Source organism: Salmo salar, unplaced genomic scaffold (assembly GCF_905237065.1).
Source record: "Salmo salar unplaced genomic scaffold, Ssal_v3.1, whole genome shotgun sequence".
In the NCBI taxonomy this organism is placed as follows: Eukaryota; Metazoa; Chordata; class Actinopteri; order Salmoniformes; family Salmonidae; genus Salmo; species Salmo salar.
Window position 1 is genome coordinate 148,098 of NW_025547076.1, and position 12,926 is coordinate 161,023.

The 12,926-nt window shown below is 55.8% G+C and overlaps 1 protein-coding gene across 1 annotated transcript in view; it reads left to right on the plus strand.

Annotated features, from left to right (window-relative positions):
* LOC123731709 (uncharacterized) overlaps window positions 1–7,361 on the plus strand; it is an 86,791-nt gene extending 79,430 nt beyond the window's left edge. The window contains exon 6 of the mRNA XM_045711111.1: window positions 7,228–7,361. Coding sequence (XP_045567067.1) covers window positions 7,228–7,302 — 75 coding nt within the window. The 3' untranslated portion in view covers window positions 7,303–7,361. The remainder of the gene's footprint in view (window positions 1–7,227) is intronic.
* Window positions 7,362–12,926: the final 5,565 nt, after the last annotated feature.

The window sequence follows — 12,926 nt, forward strand, 5'->3', positions numbered from 1 at the left end:
CAGCCAGAACGGCCCATAGGGCAGGAGTCCATCTCCTGTTTCTGTAGCGTGAGGCAGCCAGAACGGCCCGGCCCATAGGGCAGGAGTCCATCTCCTGTTTCTGTAGCGTGAGGCAGCCAGAACGGCCCGGCCCATAGGGCAGGAGTCTATCTCCTGTTTCTGTAGCGTGAGGCAGCCAGAACGGCCCATAGGGCAGGAGTCTATCTCCTGTTTTTGTAGCGTGAGGCAGCCAGATCGGCCCGGCCCATAGGGCAGGAGTCCATCTCCTGTTTCTGTAGCGTGAGGCAGCCAGAACGGCCCGGCCCATAGGGCAGGAGTCCACCTCCTGTTTCTGTAGCGAGAGGCAGCCAGAACGGCCCATTGGGCAGGAGTCCATCTCCTGTTTCTGTAGCGTGAGGCAGCCAGAATGGCCCATAGGGCAGGAGTCTACCTCCTGTTTCTGTAGCGTGAGGCAGCCAGAACGGCCCGGCCCATAGGGCAGGAGTCTATCTCCTGTTTCTGTAGCGTGAGGCAGCCAGAACGGCCCGGCCCATAGCGCAGGAGTCTATCTCCTGTTTCTGTAGCGTGATGCAGCCAGAACGGCCCATAGGGCAGGAGTCCATCTCCTGTTTCTGTAGCGTGAGGCAGCCAGAACGGCCCATAGGGCAGGAGTCAACCTCCTGTTTCTGTAGCGTGAGGCAGCCAGAACGGCCCATAGGGCAGGAGTCTACCTCCTGTTTCTGTAGCGAGAGGCAGCCAGAACGGCCCATAGGGCAGGAGTCCATCTCCTGTTTCTGTAGCGTGAGGCAGCCAGGACGGCCCGGCCCATAGGGCAGGAGTCCATCTCCTGTTTCTGTAGCGTGAGGCAACCAGAACGGCCCATAGGGCAGGAGTCCATCTACTGTTTCTGTAGCGTGAGGCAGCCAGAACGGCCCATAGGGCAGGAGTCCATCTCCTGTTTTTGTAGCGTGAGGCAGCCAGAACGGCCCGGCCCATAGGGCAGGAGTCCATCTCCTGTTTCTGTAGCGTGAGGCAACCAGAACGGCCCATAGGGCAGGAGTCCATCTCCTGTTTCTGTAGCGTGAGGCAGCCAGAACGGCCCATAGGGCAGGAGTCCATCTCCTGTTTCTGTAGCGTGAGGCAGCCAGAACGGCCCATAGGGCAGGAGTCCATCTCCTGTTTCTGTAGCGTGAGGCAGCCAGAACGGCCCATAGGGCAGGAGTCCATCTCCTGTTTCTGTAGCGAGAGGCAGCCAGAACGGCCCATAGGGCAGGAGTCTATCTCCTGTTTCTGTAGCGTGAGGCAGCCAGAACGGCCCGGCCCATAGGGCAGGAGTCCATCTCCTGTTTCTGTAGCGTGAGGCAGCCAGAACGGCCCGGCCCAGAGGGCAGGAGTCGATCTCCTGTTTCTGTAGCGTGAGGCAGCCAGAACGGCCCATAGGGCAGGAGTCTATCTCCTGTTTTTGTAGCGTGAGGCAACCAGAACGGCCCATAGGGCAGGAGTCTACCTCCTGTTTCTGTAGCGTGAGGCAGCCAGAACGGCCCATAGGGCAGGAGTCTATCTCCTGTTTCTGTAGCGTGAGGCAGCCAGAACGGCCCGGCCCATAGGGCAGGAGTCCATCTCCTGTTTCTGTAGCGTGAGGCAGCCACACCGGCCCATAGGGCAGGAGTCCATCTCCTGTTTCTGTAGCGTGAGGCAGCCAGAACGGCCCATAGGGCAGGAGTCTACCTCCTGTTTCTGTAGCGAGAGGCAGCCAGAACGGCCCATAGGGCAGGAGTCCATCTCCTGTTTCTGTAGCGTGAGGCAGCCAGAACGGCCCATAGGGCAGGAGTCCATCTCCTGTTTCTGTAGCGAGAGGCAGCCAGAACGGCCCGGCCCATAGGGCAGGAGTCTACCTCCTGTTTCTGTAGCGTGAGGCAGCCAGAACGGCCCATAGGGCAGGAGTCTATCTCCTGTTTCTGTAGCGTGAGGCAGCCAGAACGGCCCATAGGGCAGGAGTCTATCTCCTGTTTTTGTAGAGTGAGGCAGCCAGAACGGCCCATAGGGCAGGAGTCTACCTCCTGTTTCTGTAGCGTGAGGCAGCCAGAACGGCCCGGCCCATAGGGCAGGAGTCCATCTCCTGTTTCTGTAGCGTGAGGCAGCCAGAACGGCCCGGCCCATAGGGCAGGAGTCTATCTCCTGTTTCTGTAGCGTGAGGTAGCCAGAACGGCCCATAGGGCAGGAGTCCATCTCCTGTTTCTGTAGCGAGAGGCAGCCAGAACGGCCCGGCCCATAGGGAAGGAGTCTATCTCCTGTTTCTGTAGCGTGAGGCAGCCAGAACGGCCCATAGGGCAGGAGTCCATCTCCTGTTTCTGTAGCGAGAGGCAGCCAGAACGGCCCGGCCCATAGGGCAGGAGTCCATTTCCTGTTTCTGTAGCGAGAGGCAGCCAGAACGGCCCGGCCCATAGGGCAGGAGTCCATCTCCTGGTTCTGTAGCGTGAGGCAGCCAGAACGGCCCATAGGGCAGGAGTCCACCTCCTGTTTCTGTAGCGTGAGGCAGCCAGAACGGCCCATAGGGCAGGAGTCCACCTCCTGTTTCTGTAGCGTGAGGCAGCCAGAACGGCCCATAGGGCAGGAGTCCATCTCCTGTTTCTGTAGCGAGAGGCAGCCAGAACGGCCCATAGGGCAGGAGTCTACCTCCTGTTTCTGTGGCGTGAGGCAGCCAGAACGGCCCATAGGGCAGGAGTCCATCTCCTGTTTCTGTAGCGTGAGGCAGCCAGAACGGCCCGGCCCATAGGGCAGGAGTCCATCTCCTGTTTCTGTAGCGTGAGGCAACCAGAACGGCCCGGCCCATAGGGCAGGAGTCTATCTCCTGTTTCTGTAGCGTGAGGCAGCCAGAACGGCCCATAGGGCAGGAGTCCATCTCCTGTTTCTGTAGCGTGAGGCAGCCAGAACGGCCCGGCCCATAGGGCAGGAGTCCATCTCCTGTTTCTGTAGCGTGAGGCAGCCAGAACGGCCCATAGGGCAGGAGTCCATCTCCTGTTTCTGTAGCGTGAGGCAGCCAGAACGGCCCGGCCCATAGGGCAGGAGTCCATCTCCTGTTTCTGTAGCGTGAGGCAGCCAGAACGGCCCGGCCCATAGGGCAGGAGTCCATCTCCTGTTTCTGTAGCGTGAGGCAGCCAGAACGGCCCATAGGGCAGGAGTCCATCTCCTGTTTCTGAAGCGTGAGGCAGCCAGAACGGCCCATAGGGCAGGAGTCTATCTCCTGTTTCTGTAGCGTGAGGCAGCCAGAACGGCCCATAGGGCAGGAGTCCATCTACTGTTTCTGTAGCGTGAGGCAGCCAGACCGGCCCATAGGGCAGGAGTCCATCTCCTGTTTCTGTAGCGTGAGGCAGCCAGAACGGCCCATAGGGCAGGAGTCCATCTCCTGTTTCTGTAGCGTGAGGCAGCCAGATCGGCCCGGCCCATAGGGCAGGAGTCCATCTCCTGTTTCTGTAGCGTGAGGCAGCCAGAACGGCCCGGCCCATAGGGCAGGAGTCCACCTCCTGTTTCTGTAGCGAGAGGCAGCCAGAACGGCCCATTGGGCAGGAGTCCATCTCCTGTTTCTGTAGCGTGAGGCAGCCAGAACGGCCCATAGGGCAGGAGTCTACCTCCTGTTTCTGTAGCGTGAGGCAGCCAGAACGGCCCGGCCCATAGGGCAGGAGTCTATCTCCTGTTTCTGTAGCGTGAGGCAGCCAGAACGGCCCGGCCCATAGCGCAGGAGTCTATCTCCTGTTTCTGTAGCGTGATGCAGCCAGAACGGCCCATAGGGCAGGAGTCCATCTCCTGTTTCTGTAGCGTGAGGCAGCCAGAACGGCCCATAGGGCAGGAGTCAACCTCCTGTTTCTGTAGCGTGAGGCAGCCAGAACGGCCCATAGGGCAGGAGTCTACCTCCTGTTTCTGTAGCGAGAGGCAGCCAGAACGGCCCATAGGGCAGGAGTCCATCTCCTGTTTCTGTAGCGTGAGGCAGCCAGGGACGGCCCGGCCCATAGGGCAGGAGTCCATCTCCTGTTTCTGTAGCGTGAGGCAACCAGAACGGCCCATAGGGCAGGAGTCCATCTACTGTTTCTGTAGCGTGAGGCAGCCAGACCGGCCCATAGGGCAGGAGTCCATCTCCTGTTTTTGTAGCGTGAGGCAACCAGAACGGCCCATAGGGCAGGAGTCCATCTCCTGTTTCTGTAGCGTGAGGCAGCCAGAACGGCCCATAGGGCAGGAGTCCATCTCCTGTTTCTGTAGCGTGAGGCAGCCAGAACGGCCCATAGGGCAGGAGTCCATCTCCTGTTTCTGTAGCGAGAGGCAGCCAGAACGGCCCATAGGGCAGGAGTCCATCTCCTGTTTCTGTAGCGTGAGCCAGCCAGAACGGCCCATAGGGCAGGAGTCCATCTCCTGTTTCTGTAGCGTGAGGCAGCCAGAACGGCCCGGCCCATAGGGCAGGAGTCCATCTCCTGTTTCTGTAGCGTGAGGCAGCCAGAACGGCCCGGCCCATAGGGCAGGAGTCTATCTCCTGTTTCTGTAGCGTGAGGCAGCCAGAACGGCCCATAGGGCAGGAGTCTATCTCCTGTTTTTGTAGCGTGAGGCAACCAGAACGGCCCATAGGGCAGGAGTCTACCTCCTGTTTCTGTAGCGTGAGGCAGCCAGAACGGCCCATAGGGCAGGAGTCTATCTCCTGTTTCTGTAGCGTGAGGCAGCCAGAACGGCCCGGCCCATAGGGCAGGAGTCCATCTCCTGTTTCTGTAGCGTGAGGCAGCCACACCGGCCCATAGGGCAGGAGTCCATCTCCTGTTTCTGTAGCGTGAGGCAGCCAGAACGGCCCATAGGGCAGGAGTCCACCTCCTGTTTCTGTAGCGAGAGGCAGCCAGAACGGCCCATAGGGCAGGAGTCCATCTCCTGTTTCTGTAGCGTGAGGCAGCCAGACCGGCCCATAGGGCAGGAGTCCATCTCCTGTTTCTGTAGCGAGAGGCAGCCAGAACGGCCCGGCCCATAGGGCAGGAGTCCATCTCCTGTTTCTGTAGCGTGAGGCAGCCAGAACGGCCCATAGGGCAGGAGTCCATCTCCTGTTTCTGTAGCGTGAGGCAGCCAGAACGGCCCATAGGGCAGGAGTCTACCTCCTGTTTCTGTAGCGTGAGGCAGCCAGAACGGCCCGGCCCATAGGGCAGGAGTCCATCTCCTGTTTCTGTAGCGTGAGGCAGCCAGAACGGCCCGGCCCATAGGGCAGGAGTCCATCTCCTGTTTCTGTAGCGTGAGGCAGCCAGAACGGCCCGGCCCATAGGTCAGGAGTCCATCTACTGTTTCTGTAGCGTGAGGCTGCCAGAACGGCCCATAGGGCAGGAGTCCATCTCCTGTTTCTGTAGCGTGAGGCAGCCAGAACGGCCCATAGGGCAGGAGTCCATCTCCTGTTTTTGTAGCGTGAGGCAGCCAGAACGGCCCATAGGGCAGGAGTCCATCTCCTGTTTTTGTAGCGTGAGGCAGCCAGAACGGCCCGTAGGGCAGGAGTCTACCTCCTGTTTCTGTAGCGTGAGGCAGCCAGAACGGCCCATAGGGCAGGAGTCTATCTCCTGTTTCTGTAGCGTGAGGCAGCCAGAACGGCCCGGCCCATAGGGCAGGAGTCCATCTCCTGTTTCTGTAGCGTGAGGCAGCCACACCGCCCCATAGGGCAGGAGTCCATCTCCTGTTTCTGTAGCGTGAGGCAGCCAGAACGGCCCGGCCCATAGGGCAGGAGTCTACCTCCTGTTTCTGTAGCGTGAGGCAGCCAGAACGGCCCATAGGGCAGGAGTCCATCTCCTGTTTCTGTAGCGTGAGGCAGCCAGACCGGCCCATAGGGCAGGAGTCCATCTCCTGTTTCTGTAGCGAGAGGCAGCCAGAACGGCCCGGCCCATAGCGCAGGAGTCTACCTCCTGTTTCTGTAGCGTGATGCAGCCAGACCGGCCCATAGGGCAGGAGTCCATCTCCTGTTTCTGTAGCGAGAGGCAGCCAGAACGGCCCATAGGGCAGGAGTCCATCTCCTGTTTCTGTAGCGAGAGGCAGCCAGAACGGCCCATAGGGCAGGAGTCTATCTCCTGTTTCTGTAGCGTGAGGCAGCCAGAACGGCCCGGCCCATAGGGCAGGAGTCTACCTCCTGTTTCTGTAGCGTGAGGCAGCCAGAACGGCCCGGCCCATAGGGCAGGAGTCTATCTCCTGTTTCTGTAGCGTGAGGCAGCCAGAACGGCCCATAGGGCAGGAGTCCATCTCCTGTTTCTGTAGCGAGAGGCAGCCAGAACGGCCCGGCCCATAGGGCAGGAGTCCATTTCCTGTTTCTGTAGCGTGAGGCAGCCAGAACGGCCCATAGGGCAGGAGTCTACCTCCTGTTTCTGTAGCGTGAGGCAGCCAGAACGGCCCATAGGGCAGGAGTCTACCTCCTGTTTCTGTAGCGTGAGGCAGCCAGGGCGGCCCATAGGGCAGGAGTCCATCTCCAGTTTCTGTAGCGTGAGGCAGCCAGAACGGCCCATAGGGCAGGAGTCCATCTCCTGTTTCTGTAGCGTGAGGCAGCCAGGACGGCCCGGCCCATAGGGCAGGAGTCTACCTCCTGTTTCTGTAGCGTGAGGCATCCAGAACGGCCCGGCCCATAGGGCAGGAGTCCATCTCCTGTTTCTGTAGCGTGAGGCAGCCAGAACGGCCCATAGGGCAGGAGTACATCTCCTTTTTCTGTAGCGAGAGGCAGCCAGAACGGCCCATAGGGCAGGAGTCCATCTCCTGTTTCTGTAGCGTGAGGCAGCCAGACCGGCCCATTGGGCAGGAGTCCATCTCCTGTTTCTGTAGCGTGAGGCAGCCAGAACGGCCCGGCCCATAGGGCAGGAGTCTACCTCCTGTTTCTGTAGCGTGAGGCAGCCAGAACGGCCCGGCCCATAGGGCAGGAGTCCATCTCCTGTTTCTGTAGCGTGAGGCAGCCAGAACGGCCCGGCCCATAGGGCAGGAGTCCATCTCCTGTTTCTGTAGCGTGAGGCAGCCAGAACGGCCCGGCCCATAGGGCAGGAGTCCATCTCCTGTTTCTGTAGCGTGAGGCAGCCAGAACGGCCCGGCCCATAGGGCAGCAGTCCATCTCCTGTTTCTGTAGCGAGAGGCAGCCAGAACGGCCCATAGGGCAGGAGTCCATCTCCTGTTTCTGTAGCGTGAGGCAGCTTGATGTACTAGTACACCCCCTGGACTAGTCTCAACAATTTCAACATAACTGATCATCTTTATTGTATATTCCAGGCTGCACATCAGGAAGTTGGGAGGCCTGTGTTTATACACCCTGATGACAGGTACAGTATCTCTCCGACCTTCTAGAGCAGGTGAGGGGAGTTCCTTACTGAGACCTAGACAACCAGGTGAGGAGAGTTCCTTACTGAGACCTAGACAACCAGGTGAGGGGAGTTCCTTACTGAGACCTAGACAACCAGGTGAGGGGAGGTCCTTACTGAGACCTAGACAACCAGGTGAGGAGAGTTCCTTACTGAGACCTAGACAACCAGGTGAGGGGAGTTCCTTACTGAGACCTAGACAACCAGGTGAGGAGAGGTCCTTACTGAGACCTAGACAACCAGGTGAGGGGAGACCTAGACAACCAGGTGAGGGGAGACCTGGACAACCAGGTGAGGGGAGTTCCTTACTGAGACCTAGACAACCAGGTGAGGGGAGACCTTGACAACCAGGTGAGGGGAGACCTAGACAACCAGGTGAGGGGAGTTCCTTACTGAGACCTGGACAACCAGGTGAGGAGAGTTCCTTACTGAGACCTAGACAACCAGGTGAGGAGAGTTCCTTACTGAGACCTAGACAACCAGGTGAGGGGAGTTCCTTACTGAGACCTAGACAACCAGGTGAGGGGAGTTCCTTACTGAGACCTAGACAACCAGGTGAGGAGAGTTCCTTACTGAGACCTAGACAACCAGGTGAGGGGAGTTCCTTACTGAGACCTAGACAACCAGGTGAGGAGAGTTCCTTACTGAGACCTAGACAACCAGGTGAGGAGAGTTCCTTACTGAGCCCTAGACAACCAGGTGAGGGGAGTTCCTTACTGAGACCTAGACAACCAGGTGAGGGGAGTTCCTTACTGAGACCTGGACAACCAGGTGAGGGGAGTTCCTTACTGAGACCTTGACAACCAGGTGAGGGGAGTTCCTTACTGAGACCTAGACAACCAGGTGAGGGGAGTTCCTTACTGAGACCTAGACAACCAGGTGAGGAGAGGTCCTTACTGATACCTAGACAACCAGGTGAGGGGAGTTCCTTACTGAGACCTAGACAACCAGGTGAGGGGAAACCTAGACAACCAGGTGAGGGGAGTTCCTTACTGAGACCTAGACAACCAGGTGAGGGGAGTTCCTTACTGAGGCCTAGACAACCAGGTGAGGGGAGTTCCTTACTGAGACCTAGACAACCAGGTGAGGAGAGTTCCTTACTGAGACCTAGACAACCAGGTGAGGAGAGTTCCTTACTGATTGGTGACCTTATTTCATCCATCAAGTCCAAGGGAGGAGGGAAAACCCGCAGACACTCGGGATGAGTTGGACACGTGCTCTAGACCTTTGAATGATGCATGCACTCAAACACTTGGCCTCTATTGGTTGACTTATACTGAACAAAACGCAACATGCAACAATTTCAAAGATTTTACTGAGTTACAGTTCATAGATTTAAATCAGTCTATTGAAATAAATTCATTATTCCCTAATCTATGGATTTCAAATGACTGGGCAAAGGTGCACCCACTGGGGAGCCAGGCCCAGCCACTGGGGAGCCAGGCCCAGCCACTGGGGAGCCAGGCCCAACCACTGGGGAGCCAGGCCCAACCACTGGGGAGCCAGGCCCAGCCACTGGGGAGCCAGGTCCAGCCACTGGGGAGCCAGGTCCAGCCACTGGGGAGCCAGGCCCACCCACTGGGGAGCCAGGCCCAGCCACTGGGGAGCCAGGCCCAGCCACTGGGGAGCCAGGCTCAGCTAATCATAGAGTTCTCACATTTCCTGTCCGTGTCATTTTGTTTTTCCCGAAGATTTACTTTGTTCTACTTTGTTTTATTTATTTTGTTCATAAGTGTTTGTGTCAACACCTGCTACCAACTAGCAAGCTGTAGCTAGCTAGCTAGCTAGGTTGCAATGGAGCTCGCTTCCCCTAGAATAGCTAACAAACCTTTCCAGTGCTGTAGACGCTGGAACAATATTTACAATCTGGAGTTCCAACGCGGCAATTGTTTGCTAGTGGAGATTCACAGGAATGAGGTGGCTATGCTTAGCAAGCAAATCTCAATTCTGTTCAAACTTAAGGGGCGAAAACACAAATTGGAATCTTCTCGTTCTTAACTCCTATGGCTGGACGCCGCTCGGGCCTGATGGATGTTTCCCTGCCTTGTCATCCGTCCTGCCTTGTCATCCGTTCATCTGTGAAGAACAGCAAGAAGAATGTTCCAATCGCCGCTGGTCCTGCTGCTAAGCGGACGGGAGTGACTACGAGAGGTTCGTAGCAGATTAACATAAGGAAGAATTTAGCTGCACTGGTGCCTGATCTACCTGTACCTTCATTACTGGGACTGCCTCTGTCTGCGATGGTGGTGCTGACTCCAACTATGCTGACTCCAGCAGTGGCTTCGTCATGGAGTTTGGCTCCTTTCCCTCTCTCTGGATCTGACGGGGCGCTGCCTGCTCTGGGAGGTCTGGACGTATCGCCAGATGCAGCGGGCGCATTCTTTCCTGCTTCTCGTGGGCCCGTGAAAGGTTCAACGAATTGTGTGAGGGGTAGAAATGGCCGGGATTTATCAATTCTCCGGCCATTGTATTGTTCAGTTCAACGGTGAGAAATGTCTCAGTCCCTGGAGCAAAAACGTTGTGCTATCCAGGAGCACGAGTAAAGGACATCCAATAAGATGCTCCCAAACATTTTAAAGCAGTATCCAAATCCATCGGATGTGGTGATCACAATATAGAAGCCATGGATAATATAGAGCTGGCTGGGTTTACCGTTCAGGACAGAGCAGCTACGTCTGGAAAGACGAGGGGCGGTGGTGTGTGTCTATTTGTCAATGACTGCTGGTGCGCGATGTCTAATATTAAGGAAGTCTTGAGGTATTGCTCTCTTGAGGTAGAATACCTGATGATAAGGAGTGTACCACCTCGGTCACTGGCTTCATCAACAAGTGCATCGACGACGTCGTCCCCACAATGACCGTACGTACATATCCTAACCAGAAGCCATGGATCACAGGCAACATCTGCACTGAGCTAAAGGCTAGAGCTGCCGCTATCATGGAGCGGGACACTAATCCAGACCTTTATAAAAAAATCCCACAATGCCCTCAGACAAACGATCAAAAAGGCAAATAGTCAATACAGGACTAAGATTGAATCCTACTACACTAGCTGTGACGCTCGTCAGATGTGGCAGGGCTTGCAAACTATTACAGCCTACAAAGGGAAACCCAGCCGCGAGCTGCCCAGTGACGCGAGCCTACCAGACGAGCTAAATGCCTTTAATGCTGGCTTCGAGGCAAGAAACACTGAAGCATGCATGAGAGCCCCAGCTGTTCCGGATGACTGTGTGATCACGCTCTTGGTAACCGATGTGAGCAAGACCTTTAAACAGGTCTACATTCGCAAAGCCACGGGGCCAGTGTCTTCACTGACATTTTCAACCTCGCCGTGACCTCGTCTGTAATACCTGCATGTTTCTAATAGACCACCATAGTCCCTGTGGCCAGAAAAGCAAAGGTAACCTGCCTAAATGACTACCGACCCGTAGCACTCACGTCCGTAGCCATGAAGTGCTTTGAAAGGCTGGTCATGGCTCACATCAACAACATCATCCCAGAAACCCTAGACCCACTCCAATTCGCATACCACCTCAACAGATCCACAGACGATGCAATCTCTATTGCCACTCCACACTGCCCTTTCACACCTGGACAAAAGGAACACCTACGTGAGAATGCTATTCATTGACTACATCTCAGCGTTCAACACCATAGTGCCCTCAAAGCTCATCAATAAGCTAAGGACCCTGGGACTAAACACCTCCCTCTGCAACTGGATCCTGGACTTCCTGACGGACCGCCCCCAGGTGGTGAGGGTAGGTAACAACACATCCGCCACACTGATCCTCAACACGGGGGCCCCTCATGGGTGGGTGCTCAGCCCCCTCCTGTACTCCCTGTTCACCCACGACTGCATGGCCAGGCACGACTCCAACACCATCATTAAGGTGCTGACGACACAACAGTGGTAGGCCTGATCACCGACAACGATGAGACAACCTATAGGGAGGAGGTCAGAGACCTGGCAGTGTGGTGCCAGGACAACTACCTCTCCCTCAATGGCAGCAAGACAAAGGAGATGATTTTGGACTACAGGAAAAGGAGGACCGAGCACGCCCCCATTCTCATCGAAGGGGCTGTAGTGGAGCAGGTTGAGAGCTTCAAGTTCCTTGGTGTCCACATTACCAACAAACTAACATGGTCCAAGTACACCAAGACAGTCGTGAAGAGGGCACGACAAAACCTTTTCTTTCTCAGGAGACTGAAAAAATGTTGGCATGGGTCCTGAGATCCTCAAAAAGTTCTACAGCTGGACCATCGAGAGTTTCCTGACCGGTTGCATCACCGCCTGGTATGGCAACTGCTCGGCATCTAACCGTAAGGTGCTACAGAGGGTAGTACGTACGGCCCAGTACATCACTGGGGCCAAGCTTCCTGCCATCCAGGACCTCTATACCAGGCGGTGTCAGAGGAAGGCCCTAAAAACTGTCAAGGACTTCAATCACCCAAGTCATAGACTGTTCTCTCTGCTACCGCACGACAAGCGGTACCGGAGCGGTAGAGAAATGAACATTAAATTCTCTGTCAACAGCTCTGTTGGACATGGTCTTTTACTGTCCCCAGCACAAGGTGCACCTGTGTAAAGGTCATGCTGTTTAATCAGCTTCTTGATATGCCACACACCTGTTAGATGTATTGATTATCTTGGCCACGGAGTAATGCTCACTAACAGGGATGTAAACAAATTTGTGCACAAACTTTGAGAGAAATAAGCTTTTTGTGTGTATGGAACATTTCTGGGATCTTTTATTTCAGCTCATGAAACATGGGATCAACACTTTACATGTTGCGTTTTATATTTTTGTTCAGCGTAGTTAGCTATAGCTTGGCTACTCATGATATTTTGCATGTTTGTATGACATATTGCTTTGAGATTTCTTTATGTTATGAAAAGCGCTATAGAAGTTTAATAAATTATAATGATTTAGTGTGAAAGACTGTGAGGATGTTGGAGGAGAGATGCCCTGGCCTCTACAGGGAAGAGAGAGACCCTGGCCTCTACAGGGAGGAGAGAGACCCTGGCCTCTACAGGGAAGAGAGAGACCCTGGCCTCTACAGGGAAGAGAGAGACCCTGGCCTCTACAGGGAAGAGAGAGACCCTGGCCTCTACAGGGAGGAGAGAGACCCTGGCCTCTACAGGGAAGAGAGAGACCCTGGCCTCTACAGGGAGGAGAGAGGCCCTGGCCTCTACAGGGAGGAGAGAGACCCTGGCCTCTACAGGCAGGAGAGAGTCCCCGTCCTCTACAGGGAGGAGCGAGACCCTGGCCTCTACAGGGAGGAGAGAGGCCCTGCCCTCTGAAGACGGCCTCAGTAGATTCCTCCTGGAGAAGCAGCCAGCGATCACACGTTAACTACTATGGTGGTTACCTGGGTGGGGCCCAGCAGGGACGGAGACGTGAGTTCACCTTCCTTCACATATTCACCTTCCTTCACATATTCACTTTCCTTCACATATTCACCTTCCTTCACATATTCACCTTCCTTCACATATTCACCTTCCTTCACATATTCACCTTCCTTCACATATTCACCTTCCTTCACCTTCCTTCACATATTCACCTTCCTTCACATATTCACCCTCCTTCACATATTCACCTTCCTTCACCTT